At 38.5% G+C, this 14,439-nt stretch overlaps 1 protein-coding gene across 1 annotated transcript in view; it reads left to right on the top strand.

The window, feature by feature from the left end:
* The window catches only part of LOC102224491 (multiple epidermal growth factor-like domains protein 6), a 47,195-nt gene that overhangs the window by 21,844 nt on the left and 10,912 nt on the right, over positions 1-14,439 (top strand). The window contains exons 17-25 of the mRNA XM_023351796.1: positions 530-664; positions 1,023-1,157; positions 3,074-3,199; positions 3,531-3,662; positions 4,394-4,522; positions 4,620-4,751; positions 5,031-5,159; positions 12,975-13,103; positions 13,801-13,929. Coding sequence (XP_023207564.1) covers positions 530-664; positions 1,023-1,157; positions 3,074-3,199; positions 3,531-3,662; positions 4,394-4,522; positions 4,620-4,751; positions 5,031-5,159; positions 12,975-13,103; positions 13,801-13,929 — 1,176 coding nt within the window. The remainder of the gene's footprint in view (positions 1-529; positions 665-1,022; positions 1,158-3,073; positions 3,200-3,530; positions 3,663-4,393; positions 4,523-4,619; positions 4,752-5,030; positions 5,160-12,974; positions 13,104-13,800; positions 13,930-14,439) is intronic.

Raw genomic sequence — 14,439 nt, 5'->3', positions numbered from 1 at the left:
TTCAGCTGTAGTGATTAGGGGCATAGCAGTTCATCTGTACTCATAGTCATATATTTGGTAGCTGTTGCTGTATGTGTGAAGAACCCTGAGTTTAAGCAAGAAAATGTTGTTAATGGCTTCATTACATTTAGCAGTTTATGACTTAAAATGCTGCAGAAAATACTGAAATACACACTCAAACATAAGTGGTAACTGGGAGTTTGCACAAAGTTCAGTTAATGGTGTTAAAATTTGCTTGACCAAGACAAACAGAAATCTAATGTTATGATAACATGGCATGTTTGTTCTGCTCATTCAAAGTGAAAGTTGATCATTTGGGTTTCCTTTCTGCATATTTTCTTGATTATCCTTTCAACTTAAGCAAACAAAAGTGGCCAACACATTTTGTTTTTGTTACAGAACCTAAATACAGTGTGCTGTATGTTTTCTTTACCCAAGCACCGATTTGAGAACATTCTTTATTACACCTCCTCTGAATTCATGCTTTTTGGTTCATATCTTCTTTTTAACAACCCCATCCGTCCCTCAGCTTGTCCCAAGTGGACCCACGGAGCAGGCTGTTCCAAGGAATGCAAATGTGTCCAAGAGCAATCCAGCAGCTGTGACCCAAAAACAGGAAGCTGTTTCTGTAAGCCTGCATATCACGGTCTGCTATGTGAGAAAGGTATAGCTGCTTTACTCAATGCTACCTAAATTTTATGAATCTTGCAAACAGTTTTAGTCTGACTTATTCAGATGTTACTTTAGAGGTCATATTAATGAGCTGATCATTTCTCAGTTTAAAATATTGTGATAAACTATTTAATCTGTTTTTGACGTAAGTCACTCAGGGAAAATACGTTTTCCGTGATGCGGTTTGCTTTGAAATGCATCTTTTCAAATAGTGTCCTATAAAAGAGTTAAAAAGAATCAGGGTGAAAGCTGAACTGAGTTGAATAACATGATTGTTTTCTGCATTTTGCTTAGTAAAACATTGTATTTGCAGTCGTGCAAACCTCCCTTTTTTCCATTTCCCAATGCAGAATGTGATCCAGGCTTCTTTGGTGCCGGCTGTGAACAGTCATGTGATTGTCCAGGTGGAGGGTCATGTGACCCTAAGACCGGAGTGTGCAGCCAAAGATGTCCTGCTGGGCTTCAGGGGGACCAGTGTCAACTGGGTGAGCAAAACATTGCTTTCATGTGTAATAAAGAATGCTCTTACATATAAAAAAATTCAGAAATGTGACATTAAATTATTTTGATTTAACCTATGCTTTCATACTCACATGCGCTTATCTGGTCTAAATCTTTTTATGGTTTGAATGTTGATATTAGAAGGCATGAGGCCTTGCATGCAGACAGATATTGCCATATGAAGGTATTGTTTGCCTCCAGAACCTTGAAAAAGTATTTACATAGTCTTCTTTTCTTTTTTTTTACATTTTGCTATGTTACAACCACAAACTTCCTTGTGTTTTATTTAAATTTAATGTGATAGATCAGCACAGATTAAATACTAATTGAATAAAGGCAAATAAAGATCTGAAAAGTGTGGTTTTGTGTTCACTTTTACTTTGATATATTTTCATAAAATTTTGTGCAACTAGTTAGTTTCAGAAATCACCCAGCAAGTAAAAAGAGTCCATCTGTGTCTAATTTGTTGTCAGTATAAAACCAGATGTTCTGTGAAGGCCTCAGAGGTTTGTTAGAGAACATTAGTGAACAAACAACATGATGAAGACCAAGGAACACAATAGGCCAGTAGTTCCCAAAGATTTTCTTCTGGGCCCCCCCAGTGGTTCCCAAAGATTTTTTGGGCCGATAAAATCTCCCCACAAAAAAGAAAAAAAATCTCAACAGGGCACACACATTGTTCAACCAGACATAAACCTATACACATATTTTGTTTTCAAACTCCACTGAAGTTTATTTCACACTCCAGGTTGCAACAAAACACACTACAAACCCTCTTTACAGTGAAACACTTGTGTTTTTTTTTTTCATTCATCCATACCACTTCTCATGCCCCCTCCCCTGCAATGGCACTGCGCCCCCCCTAGGGGGCACGCCCCACACTTTGGGAACCACTGCAATAGGCCAAGCAAAAAATATGGTGACAAACAAAATATACTGTCTCATCAAACTTGAGCTATTTTGCAAAGAATAAGAAGAATCGGTAGACATTTTAATCTATGTAGAAAGCACTTAGAGATGTAGCCACAAATAACATCAGCTACAAATAAAAGGCGTTTTCACAAGGTACTGACTGAGGCAGCCTGGATTTTAAGGCACGCTACACTTTTCAGATTAAAAAAAACACACAAAAAACACATTTTGGAAATCACAAATCCTTTTCTTTCAGCTTCACAATTCACAATTCTGCCCTGCTTTATGTTGTGTTATGTGAATTGTGAAATCCCTGTAAATTATGCTTCTTAAAATGTGCCAAAATAAGACAACCTTTATGAAAATAAATACTTTGAAGAGATATTATGCCTTATGTATTTGCACACATAATCACAAATTGACCTAAATTCTTTTCAGTGATTTTCAGAATTTTTCTGATTACTTTTTATTATTTCTGATACTGTTGATTACGTAAATTGATCATCAATTGATACTTGGAATTTAAAAAGCCTAAATGTACTTTGTGAAAGTATTCTTCTTGGAATAAATTCGACAGCTGTGCTCCTGAAACTAAATGGCAGTGGTGAATATTTTTCAGGAATAGCAATCTTGTGAACTACACTACAAGAAAACCCAAAACCAATTGTAAAATATGTTCATATTGAGGCTCAGGTAGAGCCAGGCCCACTGAGTTCTTCAAAGGCATATTAAAAGTAAATCATTGACATTTTTTGAATTTCCAACACTTGGGTTCCAGGCGAGGTCATGAAAGGAAAGATTTACTTCAGTTTCAACTCCAGAAGCTATTGGCAGAAGCTGAACAAATAAACATCCTCTGAAACGTTCTCTTGTGTGACTTTCTTTTCAACACAAAAATAGCCCTGTCCAGTGTTTTCTTTAAAGCTGCTCCTCGAATGTTGAGTTATTTACCCCTCCTTTTAATTTCTTTGTGTTCAACTGTTGTTAGCCTGCCAAACAGGAAACTATGGCGAAAACTGCCGTCTGACCTGTGACTGCGGAGGAGCTCCCTGTGATCCTGTAACTGGAGAGTGCGACTGTCCTGCTGGGAAGAGAGGAAGTTCTTGCCAGGAAGGTGTTTATTTTGTTACGTTGTCTCTAACTAATAGTTTACAGAGACAACACTCAGCGGCTTTTGGAGCTCTGCATTGCTTCATCTTGTCAAACAGTAATTTTGTTCTATTCTTCCTTTAGATTAAAATAGTTAAAAATTGGGAGATATTTCTAACTTGTTAAACTTATGTTAACTTACATAAACTTATGTTAAACTTTTCCCTTTTTAATTTGTAGTTTATTCTTCATTAACCTTCTAATAATTTATGTGGAACTGCCATAAGACTTAACAAAACGAACCAGCAGAAATAGATTCCTTCCCCATTGACATGAAAAAACTTTCTGCTTCACAGACTGCCCTGATGGTTTCTGGGGACTGAAGTGCCAGTTTTCTTGCCCTGTCTGTGAGAATAGTGGCTTCTGTAATAAGCAAACTGGTATCTGCAACTGCAAGCCAGGCTCCATGGGAAATCTCTGTCAAGAAGGTAAGTCTGTATATAAATGACTTTTTTTTTTAAATTAACAATAATAAAAACTTAAATGAGACATATTATTATGACTAATACTGACTTCCACTATAACTGTTAGTGATACTGAGAGGTGAAGCAAATAACACTAATTTCTTCACAATTTTATGTTGCTGGGTGGGATATATGAGTGAGCACTTTGTTCTCAAAGTTGATGTTTTAGAAGCAAGAGATGGTTTTATTAGGAAATAAAATTTCCAAGACTTTCCAAATAACATTCATGGTGTTTCTGGTCTTTGGTGGTCAGAATCTATCGAAAGTGCTGCAATTAATTCCGTCACCTACTTTATTATAACATTGTAAGAAAAAAATGTAAAAGAGAATTTTAGAAGGAAAATGTTTGTTGATGCTACTGAACAAAATTGAATTAAAAATGCAACATGTCACAACTAGTGAGATTGGTTTGTGAATAGAAAAGTAACATAACTGGATACAATGTCACCAAGTCAGTATCTGTTTATGTGAAGTGAGTTGTGAGTTGAAAGTTATATTTATGCCATATGTTTTTGCAAATAAATGTGTTCATGATTAATACTGACTTATACTATCACAATTAGTGATACTGAGAGGTGAAGCCTTGATTTGTCATGTCACATCATAAAAAATAAGATAAATAAACAATACCCTTATGACGGCTTGGAAATATATTTACTGTATCTGTTTTCTGACGATCCACTTGTCATACACAGCATGTCCTGCAGGCTACTTTGGACCTGGCTGTTTAGTTCGTTGTTCTTGCCACCCTAATGCCAGCTGTGACTCAAGGAATGGATTTTGCATCTGCCCTCTTGGCAAAACTGGCCACAATTGTGAGACAAGTAAGAATAAAAAAGCAAGTCCTACAGAATAGTACAGAAAGAAACGAAAAGAAAAACACATGGAATTCATCAGTATGTTTTGCCTAACTTTGTTCAGCATGTGAACCTGGTTTTTGGGGCCAAGGCTGCATTGGAAGGTGTCAGTGTCAGGATCACTCTGTGGGCTGTGACCCGGTCAGAGGTCGTTGTGTGTGTGAAGCAGGCTACACCGGAGACTACTGTGAAGAGAGTAAGTTTGGAGTTCGTGGATAATGTCAGAGTTTCAAAACATTTAGTGAATGCTGCCACCATGGGGTTAATTGTTGTTACTGCATCTTTAATCTAACTTTCTGGAGTTGCATATTGCACTGTTTATGGTTTTAAAATTTTATTTCATAGCAAACATAGCATGATACAAATTGAAAGGAAAATGTGTTACATTTTGTGTTTATTTCATGCTTAAGATTTAAAATTTGATTTTCTATTATGTTTCTAAATATACTTATGTTCCGGTCTTCCTGCTCCACAGAGTGCGTCAATGGTCATTATGGACATGGATGTGCTCAGAAGTGTCTGTGTAAGAATGAAGCCCTCTGCGACCATGTGAGTGGAGCCTGCTTCTGCTCACCTGGATTCACTGGGTATCTCTGTGAAAAAAGTAAGTCTTTATGTCATTCATCATGTCTACAGTATTATTAATGTAAAAGTTTCAACAGCTTCCACAACTTATTTTTTTAGATTTTTTTGGAATGTTGTCTGTTTGTTGTTTGACATAAGACCAGGTTGAACATAACCTAATACAATTTATACATCTACATGTGTGAATGATTGAGGCAGTGTCATTTGGGTTTGTTCTGTACAGATACAGAAGAATGAAAAGCTTATTAGTTACTCAAAAGGTTATTTTGAAATTAGTAATCACCAGATCACCCATTTTCTGCTCATGATACCGTTCAAAGTCACTTAAGACATTTCAAAAATATTGAGCCAAAGTCTGTGAAGTTATTAAAATTAGTGCCACATATGTAGTCAAATAAAAACTCTTTTTAAAAGAAACATATAAAATTATTATTTCAATTACAAACACCAAAGATTGTCCTTGTTTTTGTCAAACAAAGTAGATAAATAGAAATTTTTATTCTGGGGGAAAAAGGTTAGGACACTGTAACTCCTAACAATTCCTGACATCAGTCTGAGAACGTTTTCCCCACTTTTCACTTTCAGCTGTTTGTTTCTGGAAAGTTATAAAGTCATTGCGTTAAGTTTTGCTTCAGTGTAAGTTTTGTCCAAGGATGGACTCACATATTCCTTCAGCACTCTCTACGCAATAACATTCATGGTATATTCTGATAGTGACCTGGTCAGGGACTTTCAGGAAATCATTTCTAAACCATGATACTTCCATCTTTATGCTTTTGTAGCTGGTGCAAGGTTCTTTTTGTAGATGCTGTGTTTGGTTTATGTCAAATATGACCATTGTTCTGGTATCCAAATTATTTAGGTCTCATCTTTGCAAAGAACAATGTTCCAAAATTTTTTGTCCATAATCTCTGTGGAGATGTTAGTCTGGTCTTTGTTTTTTTTTCTTACAGAGTAACTGTTGTAGTTACTCTGTAACAATAACAGAGTAACTACAACAGTTACTATTTTCCATACAGTGGAATGATCTGAATTCAGATTTGTTCGAGACCCTTTTCAATGTCTTAACATATCATAAACTGATACAATTGGATTTTTGGAGACATTGGATTGCTCTTTCAATCTTAGCATAGTGTTCACTATCACTTTAGCTATTGACCCATGAAAAAATATTTATTTTGAAAAGTAGATGAGACCTAAATTTTGAAAGGGCATAAGAATCTTTTTTTTTTTTTTATGTTTTTTTTTGTTCTATTAGAAATGTGAAACCATCTTGTGCAATAATGTAATCCATGGAATATTAAAACTTTTATTTTGAAGACCATCTTTAATTTTTTGTTTTCAAAGTCCAGATTACAGGTATAGGCCAGTGTTTCTTAATTCCAGTCCTCAGGGACGCACCTAAAGTGGCATGTTTTAGGTGTGTCTGTCACACACCTAACTTAAATAACTCAGGCTTCTGCAGCACTTGATTGCATGCAATCATTTGAGTTAGGTGTTCTGGAAAAGATGCAAATCTAAAATATGCAGGGCAGTGGCTGCTGAGAACCAGAATTGAGAAACACTGGTGTCGACCTGTTATGTATTTGAAACTGTCATGAAATGGGGTTGTTAGTAGATGGTGAGGATGAGGCGGTCGATCCAGGTTGTGGTGAAAATTATGATTTTAATGAAAGTACAGAGAGTACAAAGTCCATGCAGCACAGGTGAGAAATAAAGCCAGAAGCTCAGACATGAGTAGAAACTGGAAGTAAGACACAAAGAGACAAGGCAGGGTAGATAAGACACAACTCATCTGACGAGGAGCAGGGAACACAGGAGAGTTTAAATACAAAAGGGCATAATTGGGGAGACAAGAGACAGCTGAGGACAATCAAGGAGAAGATACAACAACACAGAGACTCAATTAACAGAAAGACACATACAAAAATCCATATCCTCACACATACCTGCTCTAGTAATGATTTGAAATCTAGGAAACAGAATTTATTACTTTGAAATTACTTTTTTATGTCTGATTGTACTATTACTGATTCCATTTAGCTTTACCATGTATTTAATCGCTCTCCATTTATTGCTGTGGTACCATACAAATGAATGGTATTCTAGAACCATATTTAATCTGTGGCATTGCTATTTACTATATCCAACAATTAAAGCTCAGATTCTTTATTTGTAACCATGTGTCGTCCCCAGACACAAACGTTCACAGTTTAAATCCAAATACACTAGAGGGTGCTGTAGGACATTTCTTCATGTTTCACAGTTATGCTGAACCCAATGAATCACCAGCCTGTCATAACTGAAACCATTTTAAGACCGCACAAATCCCAAAATGTAATTTGTATTAGTCATTCTGAGACAGATGGAGTGTGTCTCTGCAGCCATGCTGTCGTAGCAAGCTATTCATGTTACTGTTCATCTCATCATCACCATGTTTGTCCTGAACTGCAACAGTCCAAAAATTTCATCCATGTAACAAATTCATTCTTGATTATAGTCCTTTGGCTTGAAGTGGCCTTGTGTTATTGCAGACCAAAAGATTTACTGTGAGTTCACTACCAGCCAATGAAATTCATACCACCTTCCAAGTATGCAGGGCTTCTTAAATCATGAGTATGTCACCCTGGAACAGAGCTTCACATCCCTAGTCATAACAGTCTGATGGACTCCTGTGCAGTCATCACTCTGATTGGATATTGTTCTAGAAATGCAGCCGTCGGACTGACTGAATTTCATTTTCTTAAGGTTTAAACAGAGGCGTCCAATTACTTGGTCTTCTGCAGAGTCTCTCCTTCAAGTAAGATTCTGGAAGGGCCTGGTCGGTGAGACGATCCAGATCTTTTCAATTTATCTGTTACTCAAAGAGAGCTTTAAAAGACACTGGCAATCTTCACTGGAAGACTTCCTTCACAATTATCAGAACCCCTGGCTGATAAAGATGTACATCATATCTTGTCTTTCTTCCTTTTATGTTTTGGCAGCATATAATTTTAAACTAAAAGGGTTAAATGAAAATCCAATCTTTAATGTGACCTATTTTATTCAGTATGGGTGAAGAATCCCACACTGGTGGATTTACATATAATCATATGTATCCCCACAGCTTGTGTCACCCCTGCTGTCCACACTTTGAATGTTCAATTCAATTCCAGTTCAGTTTATTCATATAGTGCCAATTCCCAACAAATGTAGTTTGGAGGCAGTTTACAAAAAAGTCATTTCAATTCATTCATACATACATCCTACCTGATCCTAGTCATTCAACACTACAGCTCAAGGTAGCTTAAAAAAGTTTCTTTCTAAGGAACCCAGCAGATTTGATCGAATCGTTGATTTGCAGCATTCACTCCTTCTGATCGAACACATAGCAACAGTAGAAAATCGGTTGCCTTGAGTCATCACTACAGCAATCCCTCATACCAACCATGCATGTAGCGACAGTTTAGAGAAAAAAAACTACCCTTTAACAGTAAGAAATCTCTTGCTTGTATTGAACTTGATTCAATACAATCTGCCACAACCTACTGGAGTCAGAGCAGGCACAGACAATTGATATAGAGTTATTTTCAAAGTTCATGAAAGTGAAAAGTTAGTAGGGGGAGAGATTGGTGCACATCCTACCTATCATTCTGGCAGCAGGACAACTCTTAGCTTTCACACCAGAGTTGCTTGTTAAATGTAAAGCAGACCAGAGCTCCTTTACTCGGATAGCCCACATCATTTTAACAGGTGTGAAAGCTCAGCTGATCTCTGCCAGGAACCAAACAAGGGAACTTTGGTCAAGACTAATGGAAATCTCATTCATGGTTCATCTGCAAGTGAACCTTGGCGCAGTTAACTGAAAGTGGTAAAACAACCGAACTATCTAGCAAGATGGAAGTGAAGCCAAGAGAGGATATGACAAGATTTACAGACATATACTGTATGTGACATGAAAACATTGAATTCCTTCTGGTAACTTGTTTTACCTTGTGTCACTGTAGCAAGATGCCACTGTCTTTCCCTCTTTGCTACATTTTTCTGTACTGTTGTGTTTGACTCGTGCAACAGAACAACATCCTAAATAACCTATTGGCTCGCCCACTGCTCTTGCTGCGCAGTTGCTTGCGATGAGTAGCTGTTGTTACTGCATTATGTTGATCAGGCGTCCATCTTCAAAAATGCAGTATGAAAGTGAGCCAGACAAAATGAAGGTGTGCAATTTTCCTACTCAAGAAATATTCTAGTGTGTGAACACTCTGAATGTTGTCTCTGTAGAGCTTCCCTCTAAAAGGGTGAAGATACAAAAATGAATGTTAAGACCAAAAGTTTCTTAAGATGATCTATATTCATATTTTGTTTGTTGTGCTCTCTTTAGCTCAATCCACAAGTTTTCTGTAGTATTTAGCTCTTGAGGGTGAGATAGAATAGAGTAGAATAGAATAGAAGTATATATTTATTGTCCCTGAGTGGAGAAATTCAGTTGTATCAGCAGCAAGTATTTTATGGTGGAAGTTACCTGATTTTTAGTATTTAAATGGTCCTTCCAGTTCAAATAGTTAATGATGGCAAGCACCTTTTTATGGCCTTCGAACAGAGGTGGGCAATCCTGGTCCGTGAGGGCTGGTGTCCTGCAACTCTTAGATGTCTCCCTGGTCCAACACACTTGAATCCAATAGCTGAATCACTTCCTATGTGCAGTCAGATTCTCCAGAGTCCTGCTAATGACCTCATTATTTGGTCATTATTTGTTCAGGTGTGTTGAAGTAGAGATACATCTAAAAGTTGCAGGAGACCATCCTTTTAGGCCTGGATTTGCCCACCCCTGGCTTAGAATATAAACATGCCCACAACATGACAGATCCTCCACTGTACCTAACAGTGGGTCTGAGGTGGAAATGCTTAATCGTAGTCTCATCTGACCAAAGCACATGGTTCCAGTTACAAAGTCCAAGAATCAACCTGGCCACATTTACATTTGTGATGGTAAAAGTATATCTATTTTCTTCTAGTATTCGTCCTAAGCAATTGGGTAGAGACTTGATGATGCAACTGTTTTCTGAGCTTTTGATATTTTTACCTTCTCTTACCATCATGCGCTCTGTGTGTGTGGTGTTAAGATGAACCTGGGTCTTCATCTGGTTTTGTTTATCACTGTTTGAGTTGTTTTAAACTTTTTAACTATCACTCTGCACGACTTTATTCAAGCAGCTCTTTTCTTGTTTCTGTTTTCAAAGTTATAATGATTAATGTATGTCTTCTTACTTAAATGGTAAGAATATAAAAATAGTCATATAGTCTACATTTCCCCATTTAAAGAATAACAAAAAGACAAGGGCTTCTGTGTGGTGCAGTATTTCCCCAAGGGGAAATATATTAGTTCATGGACACAAAAGGTAAAGCATAGGTAAAATAAAAAAGTAAAGCATAAGTAAAATAAAGTCAAAGTTGTATTTATATTACTAGACATATTAGAAGTGGCAGCAAGTAATAATGAACAAATCTCTCCTGTAAATGAGATTTTAGATCTTTATGAGACAACTTGTTTAACTGAAGATAAAAAAAACTGTCCAAATTTCGGTTTTGCTTGCTTTTCACCTTGAGATTTTTCTTCGTGTGTGTCAGACCATACTGCTGCAATAAAAAAGGAATTTTTACACCTCTTTACCAGGGGTATGAATAATTGTGGAGAGTGCTGTAGCTTCACGGGGATTCCTACATACCACGTGACTTTGCCAGAAGCCTTGTTGTGGTGCTGGTGCTGATGGGAAACATTTGAGTCAATTATTATTAAAGAAAAGAGGCCTATTTCCTGTGTTACGACTAGAACTTTTACTTCTCCAGGTACAATTAATGTGGATTACGCTGCTCTGCATCTTTGATGTTTGCTTCAAAATGCTGCCTTTTGTTTGCAGAAGAAAGAATTCCGGCTCAACGAACGTCGAAACATCCGTGTTATTGTTGCTTGTTTAGTTGTTGTTTAGGCCCTGATTGGCACCAGGAAGTTTTATTCTGGTTCTGTCTCTCCGGTCTGTTTCTGTGGTGTGCTCTCGCTGGTTGTGTGGTCCCTGGACCTTCTTTATAGTCTGACAGCAGTGGCTCTTACACAACCAGGGATCTGGAAATAATCCCGCTGTCTTAAAGAGCTCATTTAGTCAAGAGATGGAGGCTTTCATTGATGGCCCGTATGTGCATTTGCGCGTGCGTGTGTCTGTGTGTGTGTATCTTTTGGCTAATACATCTGTTCCTACCTATAAACAAAGAATCATAGGGAAGAGTCTATATTTATAAACACTATATGTCAATGCTCTACTATCAGAGGCCACATTTTTGCCTTGCTGTGAATATGAATACTTGCCGCCCCCTGCTGGCATGAAAAAGTGAAGTACATACTCAACTACATGTAAGGACTTAGCACGGAGGATGTGTTTCACTATAAATGTTTATATTTTAAAGTGGAGAGTCACTGTAGAATTTGTAAATAAATATGCCAGGGTAATCCTCTCCTTGTTGCTATGGTGTCAAATACAGTCCAGACAATAAACAGACAATAAAGTGTCCATTTTGCTACCGCTAAGTTAATGTACAGCTGTTTTAAGATGACAGCATCCTCAGTGGGCCAGCTTCAATAAAACTGCTCTCTAACCACTTCTAAGACAGGCAAAGACGTCATGCTGTCAGCGTGGGAACACAGCAGTGACCAGACAAGAAACTGCTGAGCAGGAAAGATGCTTTCACCAGTTTAAGGCCTGGAGGTAAAAGAGCTGAAATGAGGAGAAAAGGAAAAGGTGATGTGGCATTAAGAAAGATGATTTTTTTCCCCCCCCTTGGAAAATATTCATCAAATTTCTTGCTCAGGTTTGGCTGTTGTAGCAGAAAACCAAGGCACCAAAGAGGAAACAGATCCTTTTGCCCCTTCACCATTTCCTCCCTTTACAGTTTTGTTCCTATCATAAGCATCCTTACTGGATGTGAATGGTGCCAGCTTCCATGGGGCTGTTGATGTCAAACTCTATGACTCCAATAAATGATATCTACTCACAGAGGGTTAATTAGAATAATATTGGTTTAATCAAGTGTCCTAATTAGTTATATCTGAGGAGTCAGATTGTAGGTCAGAAATTAACAAAATGGCAATAAACTGTAATATAAAGTTTCAATGGATGGTACACAACTAAATTGTGCACTATACACATTTTCGTTGTTTAGTTTTAACTTTTGCCCAAATGAAGTCATGCTTGCTGACAATATTTATGTCCTGGTGGTGGAAAAGGCCCATTTATGCTCCAGCCTCTGGCTACCTTCTTTTTTCAGAGCGGACACCATGCTTAGAAAACTCTGAGTGTCACTTGACTTTGTGCACACTTAAACAATCTTTTTAGCCCTCACTGAGAATGGGAAACAGACCCTCAGACTGGCATCTGCTTGTTTCTGCAGCAGCATCGTAGGTGTGTGTGTGGAGAACAGTAACCAGGCTTTGTTTCACCGTAGGTTGGAGGGGCCTGTGCACACAGCAGGTGCTCTATTTACCGGCTTTTCGTGCCCCCTCTACCCTAAAGAAAGGAGGGGGTTGGTGGAGGCCTCTGATCCGCCATAAACTTTGATGTGGCCCAGATCCACCACACATGTGGGGGACAGGAGCTCACTTAACGAACGCAGGCGCTCAGCTGCCGCCGCAGCGTGGTACTCCAATTTGATATTGGTATTTTGGGGAGATGGCAGGACTGAGAGGGAAAGTAGGAGGGGAAGTGGAAGACTTTTTAGAAAGAGAGAGAAGTATGTGAAAAAAGCTGGCATCAAACCTTTTGCGCTGCCAGTTCTAACCAGTCGGATGTTTTATCTCGGCCCACAGCGTGCCCGGACGGCTTTTACGGGCTTGACTGTGGCCAGATGTGCGAGTGCAGGAACGGTGCCCGCTGCCACCACATCACAGGAGCCTGCCTGTGCACCGCCGGCTGGGCAGGACCACACTGCATTCTGGGTAATGGAAGCCACATCATTAAAACAGGGTGTGAGGGAGGCCCTCGCTGCGGCCCTTCACGACATCCTCTCCTAAAAGCACAACTAAGATGTGTTTGTAAACAATTATCTATATAATGAGACATTGCCAATGACTTTTTTAGGGATGCGTAAGGGAGGAGAGTGGAGGGAGGACGAGAGTGCCCTCTGGCACCGGGGTTTAATTGAGGTCTATTCTGGATAAATGCACCCACATGTATATAGAGATCAGAATCAGGGAAGGGAGAACATAAGTTGGAAGAGTCTTTTAGCAGCTAACCAATAAGTGTTTTCATGCTGACGTTTCTTGAGGATTTCATGGCTTTGTTTTAATGAAGCCTGTGAAATGCCCACTAAAATTCTAAGTCTGTGATTCTGCAGTTTTATTCATGGCTTTGCTTTTTCCGCAGCCATTTTGTGGTTCCAGCTATCAGAGTTCGAGTCAGCAGAAAGCCACTAATATGAGCTAATGATCTATCTTTGCCATTTTTGCATTTTGTTTTTTTCTCAAGCGCCAAATGTCAAGTTCACCTTTCAGTTTGTAATGTGTTCATTCGAAACCAACCTTGCTGAAGATATAACACTAAAGCTTGGTCTTTTGCAGTTTTCCTGTAGAGGACTTTGTGTTGCATGGTAACAGTCATTGTGTCATTGTGCCCACATATGTTTTGCATTGTCAGAATGCCAAAAAGGTAGATTTGGAGAGAACTGCGGTCAGACCTGTGAGTGTCAGAACGAGGGCAGTTGTGACCACATCACTGGGCGATGCAGCTGCAAAGATGGTTGGACTGGAGCCCACTGCCAACTGCGTGAGTATTTCACCACTTCCGTAACTCTACAAACTTTATAGCCATCGATGGTTGGATGAAAATAGGAAATTAATTTGCATGTTTGCTCATCCAGTAACACAATAAATAGAGACACAATATACAACACAGCACTTATTTTGTATGAGAAGAAGACCGGAACAGAACAGCCCAAGTCTGATACATCAGTGTCGACAAAGTGTAAAGTGGAATATGACAGGCAACAGCGCTTATAGTTTTAGTTTATTAAGCCTAACCATAACAGTAGGTACAAAAGAGATTCTATGTCTCTTTTTCTTTATGGCAGGCAAGAAGCTGGAAAGAGAGGATGTTCCGAACATAACATGACAGCACCTGAAAGTCCACAGACTGGACTTGAGTCCTCACCAAAATCTTACCAGCCACCTCAGTCGGTTTACCAAGTCTAGTCGTATTGGCCAGAGACAAATTAAAAGAAGAGCAATCTTTTCCAAAGATTTCCTTTAAACTACAGATTTGGATGGACTATTTTTG

Source organism: Xiphophorus maculatus, chromosome 18 (genome assembly GCF_002775205.1).
Source record: "Xiphophorus maculatus strain JP 163 A chromosome 18, X_maculatus-5.0-male, whole genome shotgun sequence".
NCBI lineage: Eukaryota > Metazoa > Chordata > Actinopteri > Cyprinodontiformes > Poeciliidae > Xiphophorus > Xiphophorus maculatus.
This window is presented reverse-complemented; position numbering and strand designations above follow the sequence as displayed.